Source organism: Diaporthe batatas (assembly GCF_019321695.1).
Source record: "Diaporthe batatas strain CRI 302-4 chromosome Unknown Contig00011, whole genome shotgun sequence".
Classification (NCBI taxonomy): domain Eukaryota; kingdom Fungi; phylum Ascomycota; class Sordariomycetes; order Diaporthales; family Diaporthaceae; genus Diaporthe; species Diaporthe batatas.
Genome location: NW_025408558.1, coordinates 1,785,934 through 1,811,107, shown reverse-complemented (window position 1 = coordinate 1,811,107; position 25,174 = coordinate 1,785,934). Strand labels below are relative to the sequence as shown.

Below are 25,174 nucleotides of genomic sequence, written 5' to 3'. Positions count from 1 at the left end.
CCGTGAAACATGATGAACCCAACTTTCTTTTCGATCGCTCTGCTGGCGCTCGGCGTATGCGCCTCGCCTGTCGCTGTCCGGCAAACGACTACTGAGCCCATCGTACTCGGAGGAGGTGCCAACTCGGCCATCCAGATCACCATCTCTCAAGTACAGCTTGGCGCTGCCCCTCCTGGAGCTCCACCAGCGGCTCCGCCTCCAGGAGGTGTTCTCCCGGCAGTTCCTCCGGCGGGCGCCCCCCCAGCAGCGGCCGCCGGCGACGCCAACGGGCTATTCTCGTTCACGTCGACCATGCCCGCCAATGCCACGCCGGAGCAGGTTGTCAACGGCACCGAACCCACTGGTGGCCTCGCCGGTGCATCCGGGACCTTCAACTTCGGCCTGAACGGCGCCACCGACACAATATGCTACAACATCACGCTGAACAACTTCCAGGGAGACTTCTCTTCGCCTGCAACAACCGCAACACACATCCATGAGGCAGCGGTGGGCCAGTCAGGTCCTCCGAGGATGGCTTTCCCCAACCCCGTGCCTGTGGGAGACCCTGCCGCCGGTGTCAGGAACAGCGTCGGCTGCATGAAGGGCCCATTTACCACCGGTGTCGTGATGGACGGCGCGGACACCGGTAACGGGTTTACCGTGGCTCAAATCGAGGCGAACCCAGCCGCCTTCTTCGCGGATACTCACTCCAGCCTGGCCCTCCCCGGTGCCGTGCGAGGTCAACTGGCGTGAGCATGTAGTACTTTGCGGCCGTCTCAAGCGAAAACATAATCTCACGCAATATCTTCGCCTGACTTGGAGATCAGTTGGAAATAGGCTCGTCAGAACTCCAGCAACGAAGTTCAGAGCAAGGGCTGGTTCTGGAATCGACTGCGAGCCACCCACCATGGGCGCTCCAAAAAGAAGCGGAGATAAATCCAGAGAACAGCATTAGAGTTGACACTTGGGTTACCGGATCAACAAATCACCTGAGGGCGCTAATATTGAATGCCTGTTGAGCCGCGTCTCTTTGCCATGGAAACGATGCTCACTCGACAGCATCGAGCGGTGTCGGGAGCAGGGAGCCCTGAATGATGAGGGTTGACGATAATCTTAATGGGGAATCTCGGAAGAGTGAATGGGCCATGGTGAAGGTTTTGAGGAAAGGGGGGCACAAAGAAGCTTCACTTCAACAAGTGCACTAAGAATAGCCAGAGGACTGGGTGCCTTTTCGAGAGCATATGAATCAATGCCAGCTTTCTACCGACCATGGTCACCCATTTTCTATTCACGACGTGTACTGTCTTTCTTTTTTCAAGCTTCAACTAAAGGCCACGGAGCTATGGAGGCAGGAAGATGGGCTCAAAAGGCAGGTTCTCAGTTTAGCCGCTCTCAAAGTGGCCGGGGCATCGGAAACTGACGATTCGCCATCCCCCCGGCTCTCATTTCCCCGACGCTACTCCATGGAAATTACTTTTTTGAAATGAAAGGATTCACTTTTAGCTGCCTGTTCGAAAGTTCGCCTAACACATGTTGAGGACATTCTGGTCGATTAGTCACTCATGGCCTTCCACGCACATGCACCGGCAAGGAAAACAGCGGACCGAAAGCGCAAGGACATTCAGATTGTCTCCAACGACCTTGTGGCATGTCTTACCTTGATGTCTTGGAAAATCATAGATCAAAGCATACTGCACATGATTAGTAAACTTGTGGCAATGCCAAGAAACCACTTCCAATTGGCGCCCAGTCGACTACAGTGATACCTGGGCAGTCAACCAAAATCCTTGGAAGTGGATCAGCCCTCAACTTCTCTAAGTTGGATCTCTCAGCACTACTGCCAGCCAGTGGTAAAAATTTATTGTTCTGGGTATTTTTGCGACCATAATTCCATGCGCTATTCAACCCCTTGAGCGCATTCTGCAGGCGATGTGAATCCCTTGTTAGTGGCAAATATGCATCAGCGTGGGATCCATGCAAGGCTATGCCGAATATGGAGATCATGATTTGCAGATTGGACTCAGGAACAGAAGACTAGGACCAAAACAGTGCCACATTCCTCCTAGCAAATCTCTGATTATTGACAAAAGGACGCTTTCTGCAGCAAAATGCCAAGATCCTTGCAGCATTGAAGTTTCCACGAGGCCGCACCAACTACGACATTGTATGTAGATCTGCATATACGAATCCCTCTGCTCAAACGTCGCTTAATAACAATTGCTTCTTTAGGATTCATACTTATCCCATGGCCGCCTGTCTCATATGTTATCGACCAATAGTGTCTCATAAACTAACGCTTAATAATTTCCTAAGTCCGACCATACTGAAGGCATCGTCGACTTCACTCCGAGGCTCACCCACAACTCAAGTGAAGGCGTAAGCACTTGAAAGATGGTTCGGTTCGGAGGACTCCGTGATCAGTGATCACAAAGAACCATACGGTTGCCACCGTCTGCCTCCTTGATTGTAGTTACAAGACAATAGATATAAAGGAACCGAACTCCCCTCATGGAAAGCTCTCAGATCCCCATCTCATCATCAGAGACCAAGCACAGCCAAGCACTTCATTGTCCTCCTCGCTCTTCTCTAGCCTAGATTTAAAACCACCTGACACAATGAAGTTCACCGCCATCCTCGCCCTCGCCACCACGGCGGCCTGCTCTGCTCTGCCTGCTGGTCTTCCAGCCGGGGTCGAGTACACCCAAATTTCGGCCGCAGACATCCCGGAGTCCATCCGTTCCGCGCCCGCCTTCAATGAGACGGCTGTTGCTTTCGTCGAAGCCCGAGATGGAGACCTCACCAAGCGCGCCAACCACGGCGTGTACCTCTGCGTCGATGCCTACTGGGGCGGACACTGCGCCTACATTACTGCAGGTGCTGGCGTCTGTGGTAAGTCTCACAATTTGGATAACTATATTTCACGGTACCTAGTGGAGCCTCCATGGAGAACAGTTCTAATTACATTATGCTGGTGCAGTTCCTCTGGCCAGTGACCTCAACGACAAAGTCAGCTCTGTCGGCCCTGACGCTGGCGCTTACTGCCGATTCTATTTGTGAGTGTCTTGTTATTTCGTCGATGTTGTTACTGGAGATTTGCTGACACTTTATATTTGCAGCGACGCGGGCTGCACTGATGACGATGGCTGCAAGCACTTCGACCTGGTGAACCCAGGCAAGTCCGACCTCAACCAGGCTGGAACGGGCGCCTGCGCAGGTGTCAACCCCAACGACAAGGTCACCAGCTACCAGTGCTGGGACTATTAGATTCAGGCCCGTGTGGCAAAAGACGTAATTCTGGGTGGATGAAGGAGAGACGGTTGAACATTATTCATGTGATCAACTTCTAAATAGATGTGCTCAAGTATCCAACATACATGTGCACGAATTTCATTTTCCGATTAACCCAGCTCTCCCTGATCCTCGTAGTAAACACACTCATAGCGGTGCCTCTAGTAGGCAGTCGATTCCTACATAATATTTCACATGATGACGCTCGGGTCTCACACTGGTACCTTTTTATTTAGGCCTACTTAGGTACACTCTCCCAACTAACGGAAGATCGTCAAGACTTACAAATTGATTGAGCAAAAGGGTGGCAAAATCATACTTTGTCTGCCTATAGTTTCTTAAAGCCTCGTTTAATTATGCTGGTTCTTCTAACTTGTATCAAACTGTTGTCCTAGGGCTCTGGGGGATATTACACCCAGGTATGTGTGATTCTCACTGCCATATTAGCTCTTCTCTCACTTGCACAACAATTTGAACCACAACATGTATTAAACCACATAATATTTGAATGGAAGAGCGTCTAATTACTTCATCTAATCGCAACAAACCGCACCTCGCAGCTGGTCCTCGGAGGCCCTTGTGATGACGGATTGAAGAACGCGCAATGAAAAGCCCCTGTGAAAGGTGAGTACGCTGTTGGGCGCAAGCAGGAATTTGGAGACTTACGCGCGCGCTTTCCACTAGAATCAATATTGCGTATGATAAGAAGATCGTCGGGTTGCTGGTCCCTCACGTAGTACCAGCGATGGGCTTTATTCGATTGAAGAAGCTGATTCTCAGCAACTCGATCCCTATGTAGCAGGTCTGCGGTCACCACGTCGCTTTCCTGGTCAACCGACCTGAAGTCGCATACTGCTAGAGGCCAATCGTTGTTTGGCCCGTACAATGGTCTCCATACACTAGTTTGTGGTAGCACTTTAGCATGAATAGCGAGATGAAGTGAATAGGTAGGATTGGTGCCCGACTGACTTGATCATATCAAATTCCTTGTCCTCGAAATAGGACTCCTGGCCTGGAAATGAGGTTTTAAGCTGGAGGAAAGCACCCCCAACAGAATAATCACTGTGAGCAACACATGCAGGCTGCTCGTAGTCCACGGTGGCCACCCCATCACATGGAAACCTCTCGTCGCGTTTCCTAACTACAAATTCCATGCCCTCAAATCTCGAGTATTCTGGGAACTTATTGTGCAGGATGGCTTCGATCTCTGCAAAGTAAGAACCCTCCACTTCCCTTGGCCGTTGAAGAGCATCTTCTGCTAGTAGTGATACCTGTGCTTTCACCACAGAAAAGCCGTGAACATCTAGACTGAATTCGTTCGAGTCCTCGATAGCTTCCACAGATACCGGGATTTCCGAAAGAGAATAATTTGACTTTATACCCGTAGGGAACGCATCGCTGACCTCGAAATCGGTGGAATAAGGCTTCTCTGTCTTGTAAAGTTCACAGCGGGTGAGATACTGCATAGTTGTCTCCACAGCCATGACGACTGTTGTTATGGCCAAAGCACTACATAACTGGATGGTTCAAGTTGCAAGTGGTTGAACATGTACTGGTAACGTTGTTTAGAGATTGTACCACTTGCTACAATGGTACAACTTGAACCGGGCTGCTTAGGTATGTACCGTGTGAGTCGGGTACCGCACCCGGACACCCACAAATGCAAACTTTAGAAAGCCGTGCCGCACGGGACCAAACATCGGCCCTTGGCTCGTAAACTTGCGCCACCATAAACATTCACTGAGGCTCTGCGGTAGGTACTATTCCACATCAGGCGACCGATGTGATCAGCTGCGCGATAGCTACACCCAATGATAACAGCGCTAGAAGCAAGGAGAAGCCCCCCACCACAAGTACGGCCCAGAATGTGTACCATTGCAGCACATTACGTCTGTCCCTCCACAGGTCCCTCAGCCTGCTTGGCTGCTGCCGCAGATTGAATTCCTGCAGCTTGACCAGCCGCTGCCCAAGGAGCGGGAAGTCGTCCTGTGAGCTGTATGTATCCTGCTCCTGCAAAACATCCTCAAATGTCCGACACGAGACGGGCCACAGCATGGGGTGCCTTCCAAGATCGTCTTCCACTAGAGCCTTGAGCGGCGCCGTGCATACAAGCTCTAGGAGCGAGTCGTAATGGTGGGGGTTCTCTGATTGTAGTCCTTCCAGAGCGATCCCTGCCAGCCTTCGTGATCCTCTAGTTTGTGCGAATAGGATCCGGTACGACATCAGAATTTCCTGGCTCAGTTGCCGTACGCTGACCTCACTGGCACTGTCTGCCGTAGTCTCATGTTGTGTTGAATATAGCGCTCGTACCAGGCTGTTAAGCAGAACAATAAGTGTATGACAACAGCGGCTGCGTGCTGATGTGTAACTCACCCATCAAAAATAGGTGCCCGGCTTTTTCCCAAGGCGCCTAGCGCGCAGAAACTAGGGAAACGGAAGATGTAAAGACATCGATTTTGTGAGTCAAAGTCCAGATGACTACTTAGTTCGTGCACCCATCTCAAACGAATCTTGCCTATTGTCTTCAATGAGTCGTAGTTGAGAGTCGATTTGTACAACACAGTGGATCCCCCCACGCCTCCTGTGGCTGCACAGTGGGGGCACTTTGGGTTATCGCCGGAGATACTGCCTCCTATGGGCTGCCGCCATCGACTTGTGGTCATGATCTTCCTGAAATTTCGGAATATGGCGTGGACCGGTCTGCGGACAATGTCTATCTTTAGGCCCTGCTGATGATGATCATTCTGCGATTGGAGGGATTGTCGGATGAGGAGGCGTGGTGGTGATGCGATGGTTTTCCAGTGCAATATCGGCGTGAGGGTCATGGACCCCCAACACAAGACGGAAAATACCCCAATTAGGCAGGCCAACTTTTCGGCATCTGTTGGATGGGGTGTGGTGGTTGTGTCCACAAGAGCGGAATACCTTACTTGATCACATATGTCCTCGATGCTGGCTGTGTCAGACACTAGATGCAAGGCAGAGCATACCGTCCTGAACCATGGCCAGCACTCAGCGGGCACCGTCGGTCTTGGTTCACCAATTGCCTTCCATATGAAGGCATACTCGTCAGATAGCAAAGGTTTGAACTCCCGGTCCTCCAAAAACTGACAATATGCCGCAGCCCCGACCCACCGTGCCACTACATCAGATGTCACCCCAAACAGGCACGCTAAGTCTGTGTTGCGGTGTCTTCGCTTGATTGTATCGAGCGGGGAATCGGACTTTGTTGTGGCACGTTGTTGCATTTCGATGTCCTCCCGAAGCAAAGACATGGTGTCGGTGAGCGTTGACCATGAGCCAATGTGGTCTCAAGGCACTTAATAATCCACCAAGGGCCCGCGTCAAGCGGTTTGTATGCGGCCTACCTAGGTAGTGCGGATGATCGGCGCCCGGCAGGTGAACGGACGGATGCAGCGTGGCGGTCTCTCTGGTTATTAAAATCCAGGCCGTTGTCATGGCAGCAACATTGAAAGAAGCAAGAGGGTTACGGCGTTCAATTTCCAACCACAAGATGGCGATGCCCACCATAATTCTTATTATACGTATCCATCCATGGCTCCTCACAAGGCGGGCGTACAACTATGCCCCTGTTTTGAAGACGTCCAGCCTCCAGCTGGACAGCCCGTGCTACATCATCCAGTCCTTGGCGAGATGACGGGTGTTCATGACTTGAGGATGCATCCTCAGGGTATCTGCATTCGAATGTTATTGATAGGCCGCAGGAATTCGGCCGTCTCCCGCCCTAACATGAGGCCATCTTTGCATGTGCTTAAGCCTGTGTCACCTTTGGGCAGCACAAAGAAAGTGCAGGTTCTCCTGCCAGCCAGCCAGCCTGCGTCAAGGCATATTCTCTGTTCAGTACAAGTCTCGGGTTCTCGAGGTCAGCCCCGCTTTGTGGCACCCATGCACACATGTCGGGCCGCCGGTGAGCCACGACCGGGTATACATTCGGTGAAGAGTTGCAAGAGGTGGTGTGCAGGCGGCCCATCCAGCCATCCACACGTCTCGTTGCTTACCCCGGGGGTCTCTGGAGAAGAACGATTCATTGGGTATTGTTTGAATTGTCATCCGCCCCATGGCTTGAGAAAGCATGGTTATCAGAATTGAAATAGGGCTTGTTGAGGCCTGATCAAAATCAAGCTCCCTGGTTCAAGACTGCCTAGGTAGAAATCCACCTCCAAGGCACTATCTTAGTACCATTATTTCCGACATTTTGTTGCCTGTCCTGCAGCCTGAAGACTTCATCTACAGCCTCATATTTCAAATCCCTTTCTGGTACGTCACGATTACACTGATTTCGCACCCTTCCTCTAACCAACGGCCTCAGTCAAGAAGACATCTGGACTTTTCAGGAACATGGCGCAGCCTGATACTACACCCTTGAAGCAGCCTTGGACGGCATGGTACCAGCCGGATATCAAGCATGATTTCAATCCTCTCTCGCGGCCTGTCTCTTTAGGTCTTGGCAATCAGGGGAGCTTCCCTCAAAAGCCCCGACAGGTCAATTTATCCGTAAAGAAGGAATTTCCGACACCTCACATGCAGGCAGACAAAAGTGCCTGAACCCTCGAGGATGATGTCACGATGGACTTGGCAATGTTTTGCGTTCTTCATGTGAAAGTCAAGATAGTCTCAGTCTGTCATTGGGAGCTTTGCGAAGTGAAATCGACAAATTGAAAAAGGAAATTGCCCTTGCGGTCACCTTATTTTAGATCCTATCAACCATCGTTACTCTCAATGTGAATCTGCATATTACCGCCACAAAATGTTCACCAGGTCGTCGTAGGTGGCCTCCGATGCAGGGCCGGTGGCCATCGGATTGCGGGCACGCAGCAAGCGTTCTGCTTCTTCGTGAAGCATGGCAGCCTCTACTTCTCCTCTTGGCTCCTGTTGAAGGGCTTCCGAAAGCTTGAAGATGCATCTGGCGTGTTCCGCTACCATGTTCCCTTTGCGCATATCTGTCACCACCTTAGCATCCCGTAGATGCTTGCTAGCGTAAAGGTTAGCAGCAGGAGATATCGCGTTCATGTCGCATATTGGGACGACTCACACAGCAGCCTCGACTTTGAATTGGTCCAAGGCAACACATCCCATTTTGTACATGCACGCCGCGTTGAACGGGTCAGTCCGCAACTGATCTCCTTTCGTCCACAGATTCTGGGCTTCCATGAAATGTGCTTCCGCAGAATCGTATAAGCGATCACGGCGGTCGAGAGTGCCAAGAGCGAAGTGTGTGCTATTAGAAGAGCATTAGTTTTTGGCGCCCATTGAATATGCTTTCAGGTTAGACCCAAGGTACATACTACGCAGCCATGGCCCAATTGTAGGGCTCCGTGGTCTCAATTTGCTCCATCGCCTGATTGAGGACGTTTCGAGCGTTTTCAAGCTGGCCGGCCCAGATCAGAGTGGTGCCCATGCTTTTCTTCAACACGGCAGGCCATGTTCCCTGCTGTCCGTTCTTCTCTGACCATTCGAGCCAGTGGTCACGGGCCTTTTCGTGCCATTGAACGGCTTCCGGGAATTCATTGATAGTAGCAATTCCGTTTGCTGCATTCTCGGCCGCCCATGCTGACTCCCTAAGGTTCAGAGGCTTAAGCTGAGATCGCACCTTGTATGACTTTCTTAGCCAGTTCACGCCCTCATGAGGCGATCCTAGTCGCACAAGTAGCTGTCCCCTATGCGACGTGAGTGACCCTTGCAAGTTGATTGTTCGGTCCACCTCTGAGAGAGTTCCCAGTGCCGTCGTATTCACCTGGATTAAGTCCTCCAACTCCGAGTATGCGTTGATTTCAAGAAGGTACCTGCTGCCGGTTAGACTCAACATTGTTGACTGGTAATCTGAGAGTTATAAACTTCCCGTTGACAAGCGTTGTTGAGTTCACAGTAGCCCTGGAGTGCCTTAAAAGCCGGATTACCAGCCAGTTCTTTACGAAAGCAATCCTTCAGGCTGAGCACGTGCTGCAGTATGGCTGCGCATCGTTCCCACATGAGATATAGCTGTGCCGAAGCAGTGTCACGCCGGGGGAACGCGTTTGCCACTAGTATGGTGGCATTGTTGAAACAAGTTTGCCGCTGTTCGGGTGTGAGGAAGAAGTTGAAAGACATCTGTACCAGTCTGTGTACAGACAATGTTCTCGTCTCCTTGTCCCTCTTTATCAGTGCAAGTGTGAGCAGGTTTTCAATTGTCTCCCAGAACCTTAATCAGATATGTCAGTCAAAACCAGGCCACAGACTCTTGCTTTTCAACTTCGGGAGCATACGCGAATTGGTCGGCACAGAAGCTCAGTTCTGACGGAAGAACCTCCGCGGATTGGATCTCAAATAGAGATTGTGGAATATTATCAGGAGAGAGGAAGCACAGGACGCCCAGAATGGCCGAGCTCTTTTCATCAAGTGATTGGAAAGACATGTCCCAGAGGGCATTGATCGAACTGTTTCCGGAAATACCGTGCATCTTCTCTGGCTGTTTGTTATACAAACTCAAAAACTCACTAATCGACCAAGCGCGTCGGTGGATGAGTCCAGCCATGGTAGAAATAGCTAGAGCATGCCCAGATAGCTTTTCTGAGAGGTCATGGGCGGACTTGGACTCCTGCGTAGTCAATTGAGTGCCCACGTCTGTCGAAAGGAGGTGAGCAAGGAATCTGGATCCTGTCTCAGCATCCCAGGAGCTAATCTCCAGCCCGCTGTCTGCGGGGTGGAACGCAAAGGACCGGTTGCGAGTGGTTATTAGAGCCTGACCACGGCTCGCCGCTGGCCAATAGTCCAACAGAAGGTCTATGGACTCCGCGTTGTCGTACACTATGAGCCACCGACACTCTGAACCAGAGGTCAGGAAACTTAGCGGTGCAATCAAAGTGTCAACATCACTTACTAGTTTGCTGAAGCCAGCTTAGTACTATAGCACGATTTTCATCATGGTCCTTGATGCGAGCATCCGGTAGTCTGAGCCGCAAGGCAATATCAGTGAAGCTTTGGCTAATGGTCACGGGCTTCTCACTATGGACCCAGAACAAGGCGTCCAATTCTCCCCTCTGAACTAGTGTCTCAGCGTATCTCAAAGCTATGGAGCTCTTACCAACTCCTCCGAGGCCGTATAGAGCAAAGGATCGGAAAGATGACTCCCAGTCGACTTTGCTGAAGTATTCAGTAATTTGGAGGACGACATCTGTTCGATCAAAGAATCGATTCAATCTCGGTGGGTGAATGATGCATGGAAGCTTGGCAGTTTCATCTATAGGCAATGGTAAAGAGACGGTCTGTGTTGGAAGTGACTGAATTGCCGGTTGCATGTTGAATACGGACCCGGACTCTGATTTGTGTCGCTCTGTCCTGGTCGTGAGCTCTGACAGGTCCTTGATTCGGGATACAGCATCATCAATTTCGTTCAGGATCGAGCTGTATTGCTTTTCCAGCGGGCGCCATGCGAGCTCGTCATTCGGCCCCGGTCCTAGGAAGGTTAAACTCAGCGTCCCATTCTCAGCGCAGCGCTGTGAGGTCGATCACTGACCAGAAACGGAATATGCGAAATTGAAGTCACTGCGCATGAATTTCACAATGTGTGAGAAGAAAGACAATAATGAGACCGCAATCTCCAGGGCAGCCTCTTTCATTTGAGAAGCAAGTCCTGATAATTGTCGACTGCCGTAATTATTGAGAACCTCCAGTCTATGACAGAGATCTCGCAGCATCCGTGGAATCCGGGGGATGTTCCCCTCCTCTTCTCGTGCCAGCTGGGGTCTCGTCAGTCGAGGACTCAGGAACGGCCTCCACTGACATGGGGTTTGACTGGGGTGAGGACTACCTTGTTGATGAGCACAATCATTCCCCAGACGACCGAGGTGTCAAGATTCGGCTCGAACTTATCAGCGAGGAACTCGAGAAAGGCTTTGAGATGAAGCAACCCGGGTGCCAGCATGGCGAATTCCTGGTGGGTGCAAATCTGCCTCTCCACATCGTTCCATGTACCGTAGAAGCTGACTTGACGCAAATCATCCGGTTCCAAGTTTTCTCGGCAGCTGCTCACCGAGCCTTCCCATTGTTTGGAGAAAATGTTCTCCCTGGAGATGTTTCAGATTAGCTATCTATATCACAATGGAAGTTCAGCTCACATGTCCTCTCGCCAGTCTTTTGAGCCCATATTTTCCGATACGACTTCAGGGTTGAGGCGGGTCGGTAAAGCTCACGGTACTGCGGGTAAAAGGACCGCCAACGGTTCCACACATTTAGGAAAATGACCAGTATCTGGGGGGCATGGCCAGATATGCAAAGGCGGCGCACACCTAGCTGACATCAGGGCCAACGAAAAGATGGGCAAGTGGCGTATCGGTGAGACATGAGTGGGTGGGGGCGTGCGTCTATTCAATAAGTTCTTCCCGAGGTCCGCCAATCCCGGGAGCTTGTGCATGAGCATGTTACCGTAGTACTGCTGCAGTGCTATTAACACGAAGCGAAGAACTCAGCTGCAGGCTGGGGCCAGAATGGATCCCACCTCTACATCGAACCCTCTGACCACCACCGTAAACTACTCGGTGGCACACAGTGGGAGACTCCGTGAGACCTAGAGTAGAATTATGATCATTCAGAGCCTGATCTCTGTCGAATGTAAGCTACGCGCTCTAATTTCAAAGCCCTAACCCATTGCGGGGAACTCTTCAAAGCCAGCCCTTGGGAAGTCAGACAAGTCTTCCCTAACACAAGGACGTCACTGGTGCCTTTTTTGTAGACCAAGTGAGACTCCGCAAAAGGCTGCCGTTGTCCTTTGCGAAACACGTCGCAAGTCCATGACGCTTACGACAGATCCTGTGAGACGAAGTGGTCGTCATTCCCGAGCTTACCGCACCGCCTTCCGAAACAGCCATTGCGCAACCGAGGACCAAGCTGAAGGACCTTTGCCTCCAAAGACCTCATAAGGGGGCGGTTGCCTAGAGGGAAACGTAGCCTCCCACGCGCTCTGTACTTTGACAAGTGTTGCCTCTTGGTGTCCTGCGGCAATGGCAGCCATTCCGAAGGGCCGTCCGTTGAACTTGAGATAACCCAACGGCATTGCGGCAATCGGGTAGCCTATAAAAATTATTGCAGATGATCAGTACGTCTTCTTACCCCGTCATTCAAAAGCGAAGATGTGCTCTCACCGCTTGCGCAAGCAATTGTAGGCATGGCACTCTCCGCCGGTCCAATAATGGCATCAATGTCGTACTCCTTCATGATCTTGTCGATTCCCTCGTTTCTCGTGACTTGTCTGGCGTGTTTGAGTGCCGCATCGAGCTCCTCGGGGGTAGACTTGTCTGCCAGGGCCCCCTCGAGGCGATCCTGCGAAGGATAGCCTAGAGTCTCCGTCAGCAAAGAAGCTGCATAATTTCTTTCGGATATGTACGAACGTGGTGGAAGTTCCTGGTCCGCATGTTCTCGATTGTACTGCACCAGTTCCTCGAGGGATTTGACCGGTGAAAAGTCCAGATCAGCGAGATAGGCCTCGAAGTCCCTCTTGAAATAACCAGCTGAGAGAAACGTCAGTCACACGGCAGCTCCCACGGGCATTTGAGACGTCAGATTGTAAACTCACTGAAAAGCTTCCTGTGCGCAAGCTCTCCGTCGATCTTCAAGACACTCGGGAGTGGCAGTGGAACGAATTTGTGGAATGCTTTCGCTTGGGATTCAATGGTAGCGTACGCATTCTCGAAGGCTTCGTTCTACTTTCTGGTCAGGCCGGCGGTGTTTCAAGAGTCCGTCAAGTGAATTTCCTCACCATTTGTTTGGTTGCGCCTGGGTCTGGCTTGGTCCATGAGTCTGAAGTGCCCCAATCAGCCGGGTCAAGAACTCCAATCTTCAAATCGGCCCACGAGCCCGTCAAGGCCGTCTTGTAGCCACCCTGGGGAATTGATGTCTTGGTTGGGTCAACGAGGATATCCAGGAGATTGGCCTGGTCTAAAACGCTCTTTGTCATTGGGCCAGCCGAATCCGCGAGAGATGATATCGGGACGATTCCCTGTTGAGATATCAGACCAATTGTTGGCTTGATTGTGTAGAGGCCCGCCTTCGAGGCCGGTGAAATCAATGATGCCGCCGTTTCGGTGCCGATCGACACTGGAGCCAAGCCGGCACTGACTGCAATGGCAGGGCCTGAGGAGGAGCCTCCGGGATTCTGCGGAACTGTGAGTCAGCCAAGTCGAAACCTCTTTTTACACATGGTTTCGTACACTGTGACCACCAGGCGTGTCGTCCTCCTGCAAGCCGCCTCGGACGTAGGCAGACTGGCTCTGGCCCCCAACGGCTGACCAGCCGCAGATTTGGTCTTCGGCCCTATTTTCCCTTAGCATGCAATTTGGTGTTTGGTGGCACTAATCTCACGCACTTGAAGTAAGAAAGCTCCTATCAACGCCATGTCAGCAGGGGGGTCCAGCTCTGCTTGATCGGGCTGTGCCGACAGGTGGGCTTACTGAGAGATTGGCTTTGCCCAAGATGATTGCGCCAGCTTCGGTCAACTGAGAAGTGTGATCAGCCTTCAAAGTCACACGGGTGATTGCATTCTGGTACTACCTTCTCGATGAGGTCAGCACTCTTCCTCGGGCGAGAGCCTTTCAAGGCAAAAGAGCCTGCGGTGGTATCCATTCCCAAAGAAGGACTCGTCGCAATATTGTCCTGGGCAGGATTTGGTCAATTCGTGGTTCAATGGACGGAAATGTGGATTCAAATCAACCATACCTTGACAAGCACTGGAATTCCATGGATTGGCGACCGAACCTTTCCTTCCTTTCGCTCCTGGTCGAGCTTCTCAGCCGCTTTGAGCAGGGATGCCTTTGGTGCTGTGCTGATGACGGCGTGGAGGTATCCGTTGTAGGTCTCGATTTGCTTCAAATGCAGCTCGACCAGCTCGACGCTCGTGGTTTTGCCATCCTGAAGAAGTCCCTGGAGGTCTGAGGCCGTGACGACCCGCAGGTCAAACGGACGGGAGGCGGATTGATCCATTCTGTTTGCACATCCGTCAGCCATTGACGAACGTAGTCATTGCCAACAGGTGCGCACCTGTGGAGATGGATTCTGATGCAGATTGCGAACAACAGAAGAAGGAATCTGGAAAGATGGCGTTGCATCAAGGGAGGTGGTTTAGAGTGTATGGGTGTCAGTAACCGGTTGGCGTAGCGACTGGATCGAAACAAAGGAGCTGGGGGGAGGTACGGAGTTACAAGGGAAGTTCTGCCACTGACGAAGGTGGTGCCTACCTGCGAAGGGTTGGTCCAAGCAGGGCAAAATTACCTAGGTACCTAGGTACCTACTTAAGTAGACAGCCCCTTCAAGAAGCAACCTGCACCCCTACCTTCCCACCTCGGTACTTAGGTAGGAAGAAAATTGCACAGGTGTACAGGCGTCCAGGTAGGGGGTTGTTAGGTGGCACGCTGTCTGAGACCGGCAAAATGTGCCCCCACGCCGTTAACTTTTTGGAGTCTCCTGGCATGCTACTTGAAATGCTCCAAAAGAAATGCACTATTAATATCACCTATAAAGCTTGAAGTAAATCATCTATAGTAGACCAGCTAAATGACTTGGTCGGTTTCAAATTTGCGTGCTTCTTTCAATGGTATGCACGCAAAGTGCGTACCAACAAGCTGGAAGACTTCCGTTTGTAGCACAGCATTTGGTGTGGTCCAGGTGACAGGGGTCTACTCACCGGTCGGTGCAGCGACTCCAATTCGATATTCATGCGTCACACCCTTTCACATGTACGCAGAGGCAAACCTGGGCAGACTCAGAGCCACACACCCTCGCAGCGTTGGTGGTGCTACCACTGCACACCCAACTGCCCCCGATCGACGATTCAAAAAGAGGTCATCTTACGGGCTGTGCCACTCCTCCTTCTTGTGCCTTATGAGATCCAAGGCTCTATATCACAATCTCTGTGTCATGATGAACAACGACGCCGTCGACCCTCGGCCACAGCATGATTTGCTCGTCTCTTTCCTCCACAGCCATCCATCCGTCAGATATCTTCGTCTCCAATGGCTGGACTTTTCCGGCGTCCAACATGCGCAGATGGTCACAACACGCGTCGCCATGCAACTGGCCGCCGGGGTGATGGGCTCCTTCACAGTAGCACAGAATTGCATGATCATACCCATATCCACGGCACCCAAGTCGTTCCCCGTCAAACCAGAAGCGTGGGAGCTACGGCCTGACTGGACATCACTTCGGCTCTGTGGTTGCACCCCGAAGCATTGCAGTGTCATGTGTTTCATGTACCAGAGGGACGCCGCAGAGCCATTCGGGGCGTGCCCCAGGACGTTGCTGTGCAGGACGGTGGGGGAGGTCGAGGAGCGGCTCTCAACAAGACTCCTGGTGGGGTTTGAAGCTGAGTTTGTCCTGCTCGATGACACCCTGAACCCTCCGTCTCAGCCCCTAGACCCCGTGACAGGGGACTCAACCATGTCCGGCCTCCGGGGCACCAATCTTGACCTCCTAGAGGAGATTGTGGAGGCAGTAGAGATGGCTGGTATTAATGTCTACAACTATCATACCGAAGGCGTGGGACACTTCGAAATTGCGCTGTCCCCACTGAGCCCCGTGGCAAGCGTCGACGCGCTCATGTGCCTGCACGAGACCATCCGGGCACTGGCCCTGCGCCGCGGCCTCAAGGCCACTCTGGCCCCGCGGCCTACGCTGGACGCGGCCCAGAATGGGTCCCAGAATGGCTGCCACGTCCACATATCCCTAAACCCTCCAAGAAGGCCTGAGAGCTTCCTTGCCGGTGTGTTGCAGAAGGTGCCGCAGTTATGCGCTCTAGGCCTGGCCAGCTTTGACAGTTATGCCAGAATTGTCAAGGACGGTGCAGGGCTGTGGGTAGGTTGGGGCACCGAGAACCGTGACCTTGCTGTACGTGGGATCGAACCAAACCACTGGGAATTACGTTTTGCTGACGCCACTGCCAATCTGTACATCTTCCTGGCCGTTGCCCTCGCAGCGGGTGGTGGTGGCGTTGACAGGCAACTAGACCTGGCATTCAAAGACTTGAGAAGGTTCCCCGCAAGTCTAAACCCCGAAGACCTGCGCGGTTTTGGAATCTCAAGGAGGATGCCCTCTTGTCTCCAGGAATCGCTAGACGCTCTGTCGCGGGATGATGATGTGAAACAGTGGATGGGGCCGATTCACTCCCGGTATGTTGAGATCAAGGAAATGGAAGTGCGGAACTTCGTGGCTATGTCAGATGAAGATAGGCGCCGAAGGTTTCTCACTTTCTTTTAGGCGTTGCTATTGCAAACCCGGGCGCAAGGCCTTTTTCATTGCGCGGATGACTTGACACGGGACAAGCTGGAGTGTGAACCTTGGAAAATAGACCCGTGATGATGCAGCGCCACCCGCAGGGCGTCTTTTTTGGCCCGGAATTACGACCATGCTCAGTCAACGGGACTCACAGCTGCAGAGCATGGGAAAGAATTCCTACTAAAAGAGCGATTGCTACCGGTTGCTAGAAATGTGTTTTTGCGAACCTGTTTCCTAGCAAACGTGAGGCTTGTCTGCTCAGCGTATTATTTGTCTAATAAATACCACAATTACAAATCGAAGCATCGGCTGCTGTGTTAGCTTCCAATGGAAAACGGAACAAGAAAATCTGATTCTGAAGAGGGAGGAGTGATCGTTGGCCCTCCAAGCAACTTTTGGATCTGGCTGCCCGACGGCGAATGGGACTTGACGCATCGTGCAAACCGGGACTCTACATGGCCAGGTCGTCGGCTTCACCTCGAATGCGAGATCAGCAACGTGGTTCTCGATCCGGACAAAACCGCTTTGGTAATCATCGACATGCAGAACTTCTCGATGCACCATGCTCTAGGCAGAGATGTGCCTCCGTCCATGAAGCAGGTTGAAGACACCCTGTTGCATGTTGGCCTGCCTGCAGCACGAAAGGCCGGGATACAAGTGGTGTGGCTGAACTGGGGCCTCACGGAGGATGATCTACAGGAGCTATCCTCGGCTATGCTGCGTGTGTTTACATGGAGGGCTAACAGTGACTCGGCCGACTACGGGCTTTCTCTCTCCCTGGGCTCCAAAGTGGTGCAATGCGGCGAGAGCAAAAGAGACACACCCGGGCCAGGTGACCCTCTCAACACAATCATACTTGACGACGGTACCGAACTGGATGCGGGTCGGGCTCTCATGAGGGACTCCTGGAACGCCGCATTGCATGGCCCTCTAGCAGACGCGTTCGAAGTGGGCAGAAGGAGTTCTCGGCCAGATGTCCTATTCCACAAGAACAAAAACTCAGGAATGTCTGACAAGACCGGCGAGTGTGTTGAATTTCTGAGAAATAAGGGTATTCGAACACTCTTGTTTGCGGGTGTAAACACGGACCAGTGTGTCATGGCCACCCTTCAGGATGCGCATGCCCAAGGATTCGATACAATACTGCTGAGAGATGGTTCCGCCACAGACAGCCCTGAGTATGCTCAACACAGCGCGTTGTACAACTGTTGCAGGAACTGGGGCTTTTTATCAAGCTGCTCGGCATTGGAGAACTCCGTAGATTCATGGGCACGGAAGCTGGAAAGAGGTGAGTATCGCTCACGGGGATCCAACTGAGTCCATGCTGATTGATGGGACCTCCAGGAGATTCTGCGGACAAAACACCACCCTTATAGATTTATACGACAGTCTTTTCCTACATCAGTATTATATTTGCGCTTCATTGGCTCTAGATGGCAGGTGGGTGAGAGTATTGATGACTTATTTTTATAATGAATGTTTGGCGTTTCCTGTTTGCATGTGAGCCGAGCGGCGCGGGATGAGATTGCCAATGCAGTGATTTTTGGTGCTATATCATTTATGTATTAAGACTAGATTTCCACAACAATACAATCATACATATTCTGTATGCCTGTTCTTTCAACTTATAACTCTATGTTTGATGCCGTGGAAGCTGGTTTTAATGAAGAGGGGCTGGATCTTATCAAACCAGGACTGTGTATTCTTACTTTCTATTTTACTCTTTCAATTTTTCATCACATGTTACTGGTCAAAAGACGGTTTACGATCAGAGGGTGAAAAAGTCTCCTCACTCTGTAGGCAACCACCGCATGCCTGAGATAGGTATGTATTCATATGTATCTGGGCGGCCAAGACTACGGAGATGTTGTATGGACGGATGGAATTGTTTTTCTTTCTACTTCACAGTCATCTACTAATTGTTTTCGCTTCTAATCTTTATCCGTCTCAAGACATACATGGCGCTTTCATAGAGTAGTAAACGCTCGAGGCCCAGCATTTAAGGAACATTTAGTGTGGATAACAGTGGTATAATTCGATAAGTGGCATGTGGTCTTAGCCTTATAAGTCACCTATCGAGCCTCGCTCTTGAGTAGAGAGGCAAGGGTTAGACAATGCATATTTACAAACAATTAATACAGGAGAGAAATCTTCACCGCATGAAGGATGTTAGACAGCGAGTACTTGAATTACGATAGCAGGGCACGGAAGTCTGGGGCGGGACAATTCCCAAAGGAAAGGCACCCTTGAAGACATGCCTATATTCCACTACATATGTCATGTTCCGGCAGCAAAAACGCGTCATCGGCCATACCCGACGATGGAAATGTGTTGGGACGCAAGTCAATACACATGGCGCGGGAAATAAGATTAATTACAACTCGCACCAGAGGTCTTCGAACACAGACCATGAGCATTCATGAAAGTGGCTTGACCAACCCCGGTTCAAGAAGTACAAGGTTGCAAGGCCATGACTGATTACTAAATCACTAAGTGACAGGTTGTCTTTTACCCTTTTTCTGACAAGCCGTCAAGTCAAGTCAAGTCAGGCATGACACCATCCCCGTCACCACATCACCCGCGCCCCACACTTTACACCTCACCCTTCCCTGCTCAGAATACCTGCCAGTGATATTGTTACTGGGCTCACACGCATACAACAAACCACTGTGATAGTGTGAACATCAATTCCAGCTGACCTCGTCCAAGTAACTGCCCAGGCGTGTTCTCGATCCCCGCCTCATTCCCGCAGGCGGCCGTGCCATTGATGCCATGAAGTTACACTATACACCTGCATCGGCACCGATCCCACACCCGAGGCCGATCCAACCATAGCCCATCAACCCGTTCCGACGAGGCAAGAGGTCATGATCCCCCTCCCTCATCCATGGCACACGCACGCACGCCACACCTCGGAGATTTTCGTCGCCCTGCGAGTCATTCCCCTGCGCCGAGCGGCCCGAACCCCAGGGGCCCAGGGGGGGGTCAAGGGTATGTGTTCAAGCCTGGCCGGTGGGTGGCCTGATCAAGGGTGCTGCAGGAGCTCTGCAATGTTTCCACACGGGACCTTGTCCGTTTCACCGTCTCGTCTGGCCTGCACTGCAGTGGTAGAGGGCTGTTGGCCAGTTCATCCCGTCGACGAGGCGGGATGACGCAGGGGGCGGACGAGGGATGGGGGATGTTCGCGCTCGGTATCCGAGGCGCCTGGTCCGCATCATCACCAGCCGTGCGATCAGAGGGAGGGAGAGGGAGATGATAGGATCTCCGCGTGTCGGGCTCTTCGGGAGAATTATGGGCTGTATGTTCATTTTGGTATGCATTCATTGCTCCGGCGAGGATTCGCCGAAAGTGGTGGTAATGTGTGCACCTCACTGACAACCAGACTGTTGTACCTTTCACACACACACACACGCACACGCATGCAAACAGAAACTCAACCCACCCCCACCAACAAAAAGACAACTCGCCAATACTTCCATTCAAAATACCTACCTACCCAAGTACCTACACGTATCCGCCGGGCAAGACCAGAAGTGACCTCGGACCATGACAAGAACGCGACGTGACGTGACAAACAACAAACCTTAAAAACAACAAAACCCCGAAAAATCCCAATCAAGCCTGACGTTGAACCCGAGAGGCCGGGCCCGTACCTACGCTAGGTCGAGGTCAACCCAGGCAGAGAGTACACGTCCGTCCGCCGCCCCTGCGTCGGGCATGTGCCAACACATCGAATCGCATCGAATCGCAACCTCAACCATGGCCTCTTGGATGAACCACCACCAGCAGCACTGGCACCACCCCACGCGGCCACAGCGCCCCCCCCCTCCCCCGAACCCAGCCGAGGGGATTCAGACGCACACATCTGGGTTGTGACTTGGGCCCGGCGTAAGAGGGAGAGATCAAAGCGCACCCCATACCCCACCGCCTATTTCTCTTGGTAACTGGTAACCGATAACGGATACCGGATAACGAAAAAGGGGGGGGGGGGGAGGCGCAAAAAAAAACTCTAAATAAAGGTTGGATGATGGACGGTGAGTAGGTACCCAAGACAACACGTGGCACGGCAAGTGAATCACGATGGTTTCGAGAATAATGTTTAATTTTGTTTTCCTGCCGTGTCCGCCGCTTACTGCCACCCGGCCCCGAGCCCCCGGCCCCCTCCATCCTCTGCGCAAACCACACCCACTGCTGCTCGCAGCCTGCTGCTGTATCTTTTGCGTGGTAATAGCAGTAGAGCAGCTTCACGGTTTTCCCCTGATTTTGAGCAAAGAAAAAACCTCGCGCTCGTCTCGTCCCCGAGAGTCAATCCCCACACCGAGCCGCAACCTGTGCCCCGTCACTCCAGCTCTAACCCTATTCCTGCATCGTAAGAGTTTGTGGTTTGGTGGTGAATTTGCGTTTTGTATTCGCGCGTGTGTGTATGTGTGTGTGTGTGTGTGTGTGTGTGTGTGTGTGTGTGTGTGGCGGCTATGTGTGTGATTCGGCGTGCGTGCGCGTGCGTGCGTGTGTGGTGTGGTTTTCCCCTCCCCAGTTATTCTCCCACGAATCTTTGCATCGATCGGTACCGGTGGGGGCGACGAAAATACAGAGGGTATCAGAGCGCACAACAGACCCCACTTCCCGGACAAAACAAGTTGCCCAATTTCTTTCTGGTGACCGCCTCCATCCTGAACTTGGCTTGTGTGTTTGTGTGTGTGACCTTTATCGAATATTGTACGGGACGCATCCGATTCGACCTTGCTCGTGGCTTATGACGTATCGAAGCGACCCTGTGCGGGCCGGGAGCTCTCCAGTGATGAGGGGAAATAGGGCCGCCGTGGCAGACGTCGTGGTAGCAGCCGCCTCTTCTCATAAAGTTTGCTTCCCGGGTTGGAGTGTCTTGGGGTTGTATGGTAGTCCGGCCAGGCACCAACAAGGCACAAGTCGCTGTTTGGAGGAGATGCAATGCCAGGAAGAAATGTAGTCAAAGCAAAAACACAGAACCGCCCATAACATGCAGCTGTAAACCAGAAAAAGAAAAAGAAAAGCAACTCGTTCCCAAAAGGCCGAAACTCCCACGCACAGAGAAAGAATAAGACAAGAAAGGGAAAGTGCAAAGACACAGGACCGAAGGTTAGGCCCAAGCAAGAGTCCTGGAAAGGTGGCAGTAGTAAAATTAAAAAGGCTACAAAAGGAATCGCTTTCCGGGTGTGTATGACGGCCTGGGGTCGACTGAAGAGGTATAGACAATCTTTGCGGTGTCGAAAATAGTGTAAAAGGAAATCGTTATATCGTCATTGACTGAGCAGTCTCGTTGCTCTATATGGGTCTGATATTGGAAAATTGCGGTTGGTGTGGGTGGTATGGTGGAGGAGTCGGGGAGTGGGTTTCGGTCTTATCGAGGTCGGTGTGAGATGCTCACAAGGCTGAGCTGCAGCTTCGCCAAGGTTGTGGTCCATGTCGTGTCGGCTCAGACCTCGGACCAAAACTCCGAGTCGGAATGCTTCCGCCGCAAGTGAACACGTATTACATCACGATACAGCAGCCACAGCCACCCTTCTCCTTCTTGCCTGCCTGCTCCGGCTCTTTCTCCGGGATGTCCGGTACCCTCGTGATCTGCATTGGCTCCGGAGACTCGACTCGCTGGGGCTGCTGCGGGCTCGCTAGTGGGCTGGCAGGCGGCTTATCCTGGATCTTGGGCATGGTGGAGTAGGAACTGGATCGGCCAGGCGATGCAGGGCTCTTCGGAACGTCTGGCGACTTCAAGGGCCAATCCTCGGCCGGCTTCTCCACCTCCTGCTTTACGATGTCATCAGAAGACGAGGATGGCATGTTCTCCGGAGGCGACAGGAAGCCCTCTCCCGTAAGGGGCCTGAAATCCTTGTCATAGACACTTCCGAATTTGCCCTCCTGCTCCCACTTCTCCTGTTGCAATCTCCGAGCGACGGTGGGCAGGAGCTGTTGGTCTGGCGGGAGCCGAGGGTCCGGCTTGTACGCCGACACCAACCATGGCGGGTCACCCTCCATCGGCTTGGATCCTCCTCCAGACAGCTCACGCTCGCCTGATCTAGTCGAGGGTCGTCCGTTGTTGGCCGCATTCTTGGGCTTCGGCTTGACCTTGCCTCGCGCCTCCGGAGGTATCGACTTGGACGGTGCCGAGCCCTTTCGGGCAGCGGCGGGGGTCTGCTTCTTTGGAGATAGGTCCGTGGTCGCAGCCCGTTTCGCGGGGGTTGCCTTGAAAGTCGGCGATGGCTCAAGGTTCTTCAAGGTGGTGCTGTTCGATCTTGAGCGAGCCTTGGGCATCTCGATCTTCTTCTCCAGATCCTCGGGGCTGTTTTCCCTCTTCATCAACCTGTCCCTCTCCAGGTGTGTTGTGGGCATAGGCAGCGGGCTCTTCTTGGGCAGGGGTATGCGCGAGCCTCCGGTATGTTTGGCAGGTGCGTCGCCCTCAGCCTCGGCCTCCTCAATCGGCCTCGAGTCCCACCCGTTGATTGCCTCGGACGTGTCGGGCGTCTTGGGCTCCATGGCGTGCGACGAGTTTTTCCTAGACCTCGACGAACTGTCCTGCATGGGTTTCCTCACGCTGCTGTGGCTCCTGTCCCGCCTTGGCCTGCTCCGAGATCGCGATTGAGGCAGGGTGATGCCGGCAGCTTGCAGCTCCTGGCTCTCAATCTTGGCCAGTAGATCCCTGTGAATCCATTTCGAGTCCTCATCGGACATGTCCAGATGGTCCTTGCTCCTCGTCTGCGTGCGACCACTGCGCCGGTATTCCTCGTCGAAGGGCACGTCGACCACATTGTCGGGCCTGTCGTCGGAGTCGTCTTCGTCGTCGTTGCTGTAGGACCGCGAGACTGGACCTGGTCCGTTCACCCGATCTACACCACTCGAGGCCTTAGATGACGAGTCCGGATCCAACGCCGAGCCATTGTCGTCCCTCTGGAGGTGATGTGACCTGTAGTTTCCGTTTGTTGCATCGGTCTTTAGGGCGGTCTTGTCGTGGTAGGGACGGTTCTGGGTGCATTGGTGGACCAGGTCAGTGTGTGTGTGTGAAGGAACCCCTCACCGACAGATCAGGTGCAGATCTCGGGACGCCACGGGGGAGGGGAGGGGTGAAGAGGGAGAGGAAAACTCACGTCATGTTTGGCAGATGCGAAATCCCACGAGAAGCCATTGCCATTACCATTGCCATCGCCATGAGAGCTGCTGGGGGGAGTCAGGGTGGTGGCCGTCTGGACGGCGGACAAAGCGGACATGTTTTCGCGGGTGACTTGGGCTTGGGGGCCTCTGCACGTGGAAATTAGGCAGGGCGGCGGCGGCGGTAGGGGGCGAGGAGAATGGGCCCGTCAGATCGGCTCCTCGTGCCGCTGAGACAATTGAGACTGGACCCCTTTGTGCGGCCGTTGGGCCAGCAAGGAGAACAGGCGCAGACGTCAATTGACACAGCGGCAGTGGTGTGGGATGGCCGAATGAGCGACGTTGTCGGACGGAGGTGTCGTCAGATGGGAAAACCGGAGTGCAGCAGTGTCGAAGCTTCAGTCCAGCAGCAAGGCGTGAAGATCGGGACTTGGTTGGCGGCAGGGCAGGGCAGGGCAGGGCAGGGTGGTGTGGGAAGAGGTGAAAGTGGTCGGTACTGCCGATATTATTGCAGGTTTTGGGCCAATCAATCTGTTGCTGGGGCCCGCACCGAGCAAAGGTAGACTCGCATCGGCTGGTTCTGGAGCCAGTTCCCACCGCCCAGGGTTGCCAGGTGCCAGGTGCCAGGCTGCTAATGCCAGGTCAGTGGTGAGAGGTGCACGGAGTAACGGTGAAAGCGGTAGGCGGGCGGAGGGCGGAGGGCGGTCGGCCTTCCCCGCGTGCTAGGGGCTAGGGTGGTGCTCTGTCGACTTGTCTCTGGCACTGCACTGCAATGCATGTACAGCGCAGCGGCACCCGCTATCCTGTCGTGCTATGTATGTGGGTGGGGAGGGGGGGAGGTGGAGAGGTGGTGGATTGGGTGAGAAGTGACGAGACAGGAGACGGCCAGAACAAGACTAGAAGACCAGAGGGGGGAGAGGAAAACGGCGGCTGTGGTCACAAATGGGAAGGAAGCAGGCGGACAAGGTGAGACGAGATAGACGAGGGTGTGGTGTGGGTGGCAGTTGGCTGGAGGGGAGATTGGTTAGATTGGGCGAAATCAATGGGGGCGATTGATCCGGATCTCGTCGAATTGCGACTGCAACGCTGCTCTAGCAAAGCCCAAGCAACAAGCAACAAGCAACAAGCAACATGCAGCAGGCGAGCCGTGTGAACTGAAGTGACGGACCCGTGACAGTGGACGGGCTGGCGGGCTGCAGTGCTGATCGGACCGGATCGGTTGGATGGCTGCTGAGAGGCTGAGGTTGATTGTTTCGAGAATCGAGACGACACGACAAGCAGCCAGTCAAAGCGAAAGGGAAAAGCGAGGAACAGTCTCTCATCAGCCCTTTCGTCTGTTAACCCGTCTTGCCCGTCTGTAAACCCGTCTGTCTCAAATGCCTCTCGTGATGCTGCCAGGAACGAGAGAAGAAAGATAAATGTCTTGTCCAGGTTTCGACCTGGCCCAGGTTGAAGCTGATCCGTGCTCTGATCTTTGATCTGCGCTGCCTGTTGCACTGCACCCAACGGCATTTACGAGCAAATGGCAGCCGGT

General features: G+C 52.9%; 6 protein-coding genes across 6 annotated transcripts; 3 read left to right on the top strand and 3 right to left on the bottom strand.

Moving 5' to 3' along the window:
- Positions 1 to 9: 9 nt before the first annotated feature.
- Positions 10 to 732, top strand: KVR01_009222 (uncharacterized protein; the record flags this gene model as incomplete). Its single annotated transcript, XM_044782574.1, has 1 exon — positions 10 to 732. The coding sequence occupies one exon, from the start codon at positions 10 to 12 to the stop codon at positions 730 to 732; it is 723 nt and encodes a 240-aa protein (XP_044641724.1).
- A 1,862-nt stretch (positions 733 to 2,594) lies between these two features.
- Positions 2,595 to 3,243, top strand: KVR01_008894 (uncharacterized protein; the record flags this gene model as incomplete). The annotated part of the gene is made up of 3 exons (XM_044791964.1): positions 2,595 to 2,868; positions 2,957 to 3,032; positions 3,096 to 3,243. 3 exons carry the CDS (start codon positions 2,595 to 2,597, stop codon positions 3,241 to 3,243), a joined length of 498 nt encoding a protein of 165 aa, XP_044641396.1.
- Positions 3,244 to 5,037: 1,794 nt separating this feature from the next.
- Positions 5,038 to 6,542, bottom strand: KVR01_009536 (uncharacterized protein; the record flags this gene model as incomplete). The annotated part of the gene is made up of 2 exons (XM_044785605.1): positions 5,038 to 5,581; positions 5,641 to 6,542. The coding sequence occupies 2 exons, from the start codon at positions 6,540 to 6,542 to the stop codon at positions 5,038 to 5,040; spliced, it is 1,446 nt and encodes a 481-aa protein (XP_044642038.1).
- Positions 6,543 to 8,022: 1,480 nt separating this feature from the next.
- Positions 8,023 to 14,238, bottom strand: KVR01_009284 (uncharacterized protein; the record flags this gene model as incomplete). The annotated part of the gene is made up of 21 exons (XM_044789339.1): positions 8,023 to 8,260; positions 8,321 to 8,506; positions 8,574 to 9,108; positions 9,153 to 9,466; positions 9,531 to 10,089; positions 10,145 to 10,720; positions 10,781 to 11,003; positions 11,075 to 11,330; positions 11,553 to 11,706; positions 11,762 to 11,830; positions 11,966 to 12,072; positions 12,108 to 12,333; positions 12,405 to 12,596; positions 12,651 to 12,770; positions 12,836 to 12,962; positions 13,019 to 13,414; positions 13,470 to 13,572; positions 13,625 to 13,641; positions 13,710 to 13,754; positions 13,810 to 13,911; positions 13,975 to 14,238. The coding sequence occupies 21 exons, from the start codon at positions 14,236 to 14,238 to the stop codon at positions 8,023 to 8,025; spliced, it is 4,809 nt and encodes a 1,602-aa protein (XP_044641786.1).
- A 1,062-nt stretch (positions 14,239 to 15,300) lies between these two features.
- KVR01_009578 (uncharacterized protein) lies at positions 15,301 to 16,561 on the top strand (the record flags this gene model as incomplete). The annotated part of the gene is made up of 2 exons (XM_044788289.1): positions 15,301 to 16,418; positions 16,507 to 16,561. The coding sequence occupies 2 exons, from the start codon at positions 15,301 to 15,303 to the stop codon at positions 16,559 to 16,561; spliced, it is 1,173 nt and encodes a 390-aa protein (XP_044642080.1).
- A 4,047-nt stretch (positions 16,562 to 20,608) lies between these two features.
- KVR01_009605 (uncharacterized protein) lies at positions 20,609 to 24,982 on the bottom strand. The gene is made up of 2 exons (XM_044791133.1): positions 23,640 to 24,982; positions 20,609 to 23,517 (listed from the first exon to the last, which is right to left on the bottom strand). Exons 1-2 carry the CDS (start codon positions 23,757 to 23,759, stop codon positions 22,033 to 22,035), a joined length of 1,605 nt encoding a protein of 534 aa, XP_044642107.1. The 5' UTR covers positions 23,760 to 24,982; the 3' UTR covers positions 20,609 to 22,032.
- Positions 24,983 to 25,174: the final 192 nt, after the last annotated feature.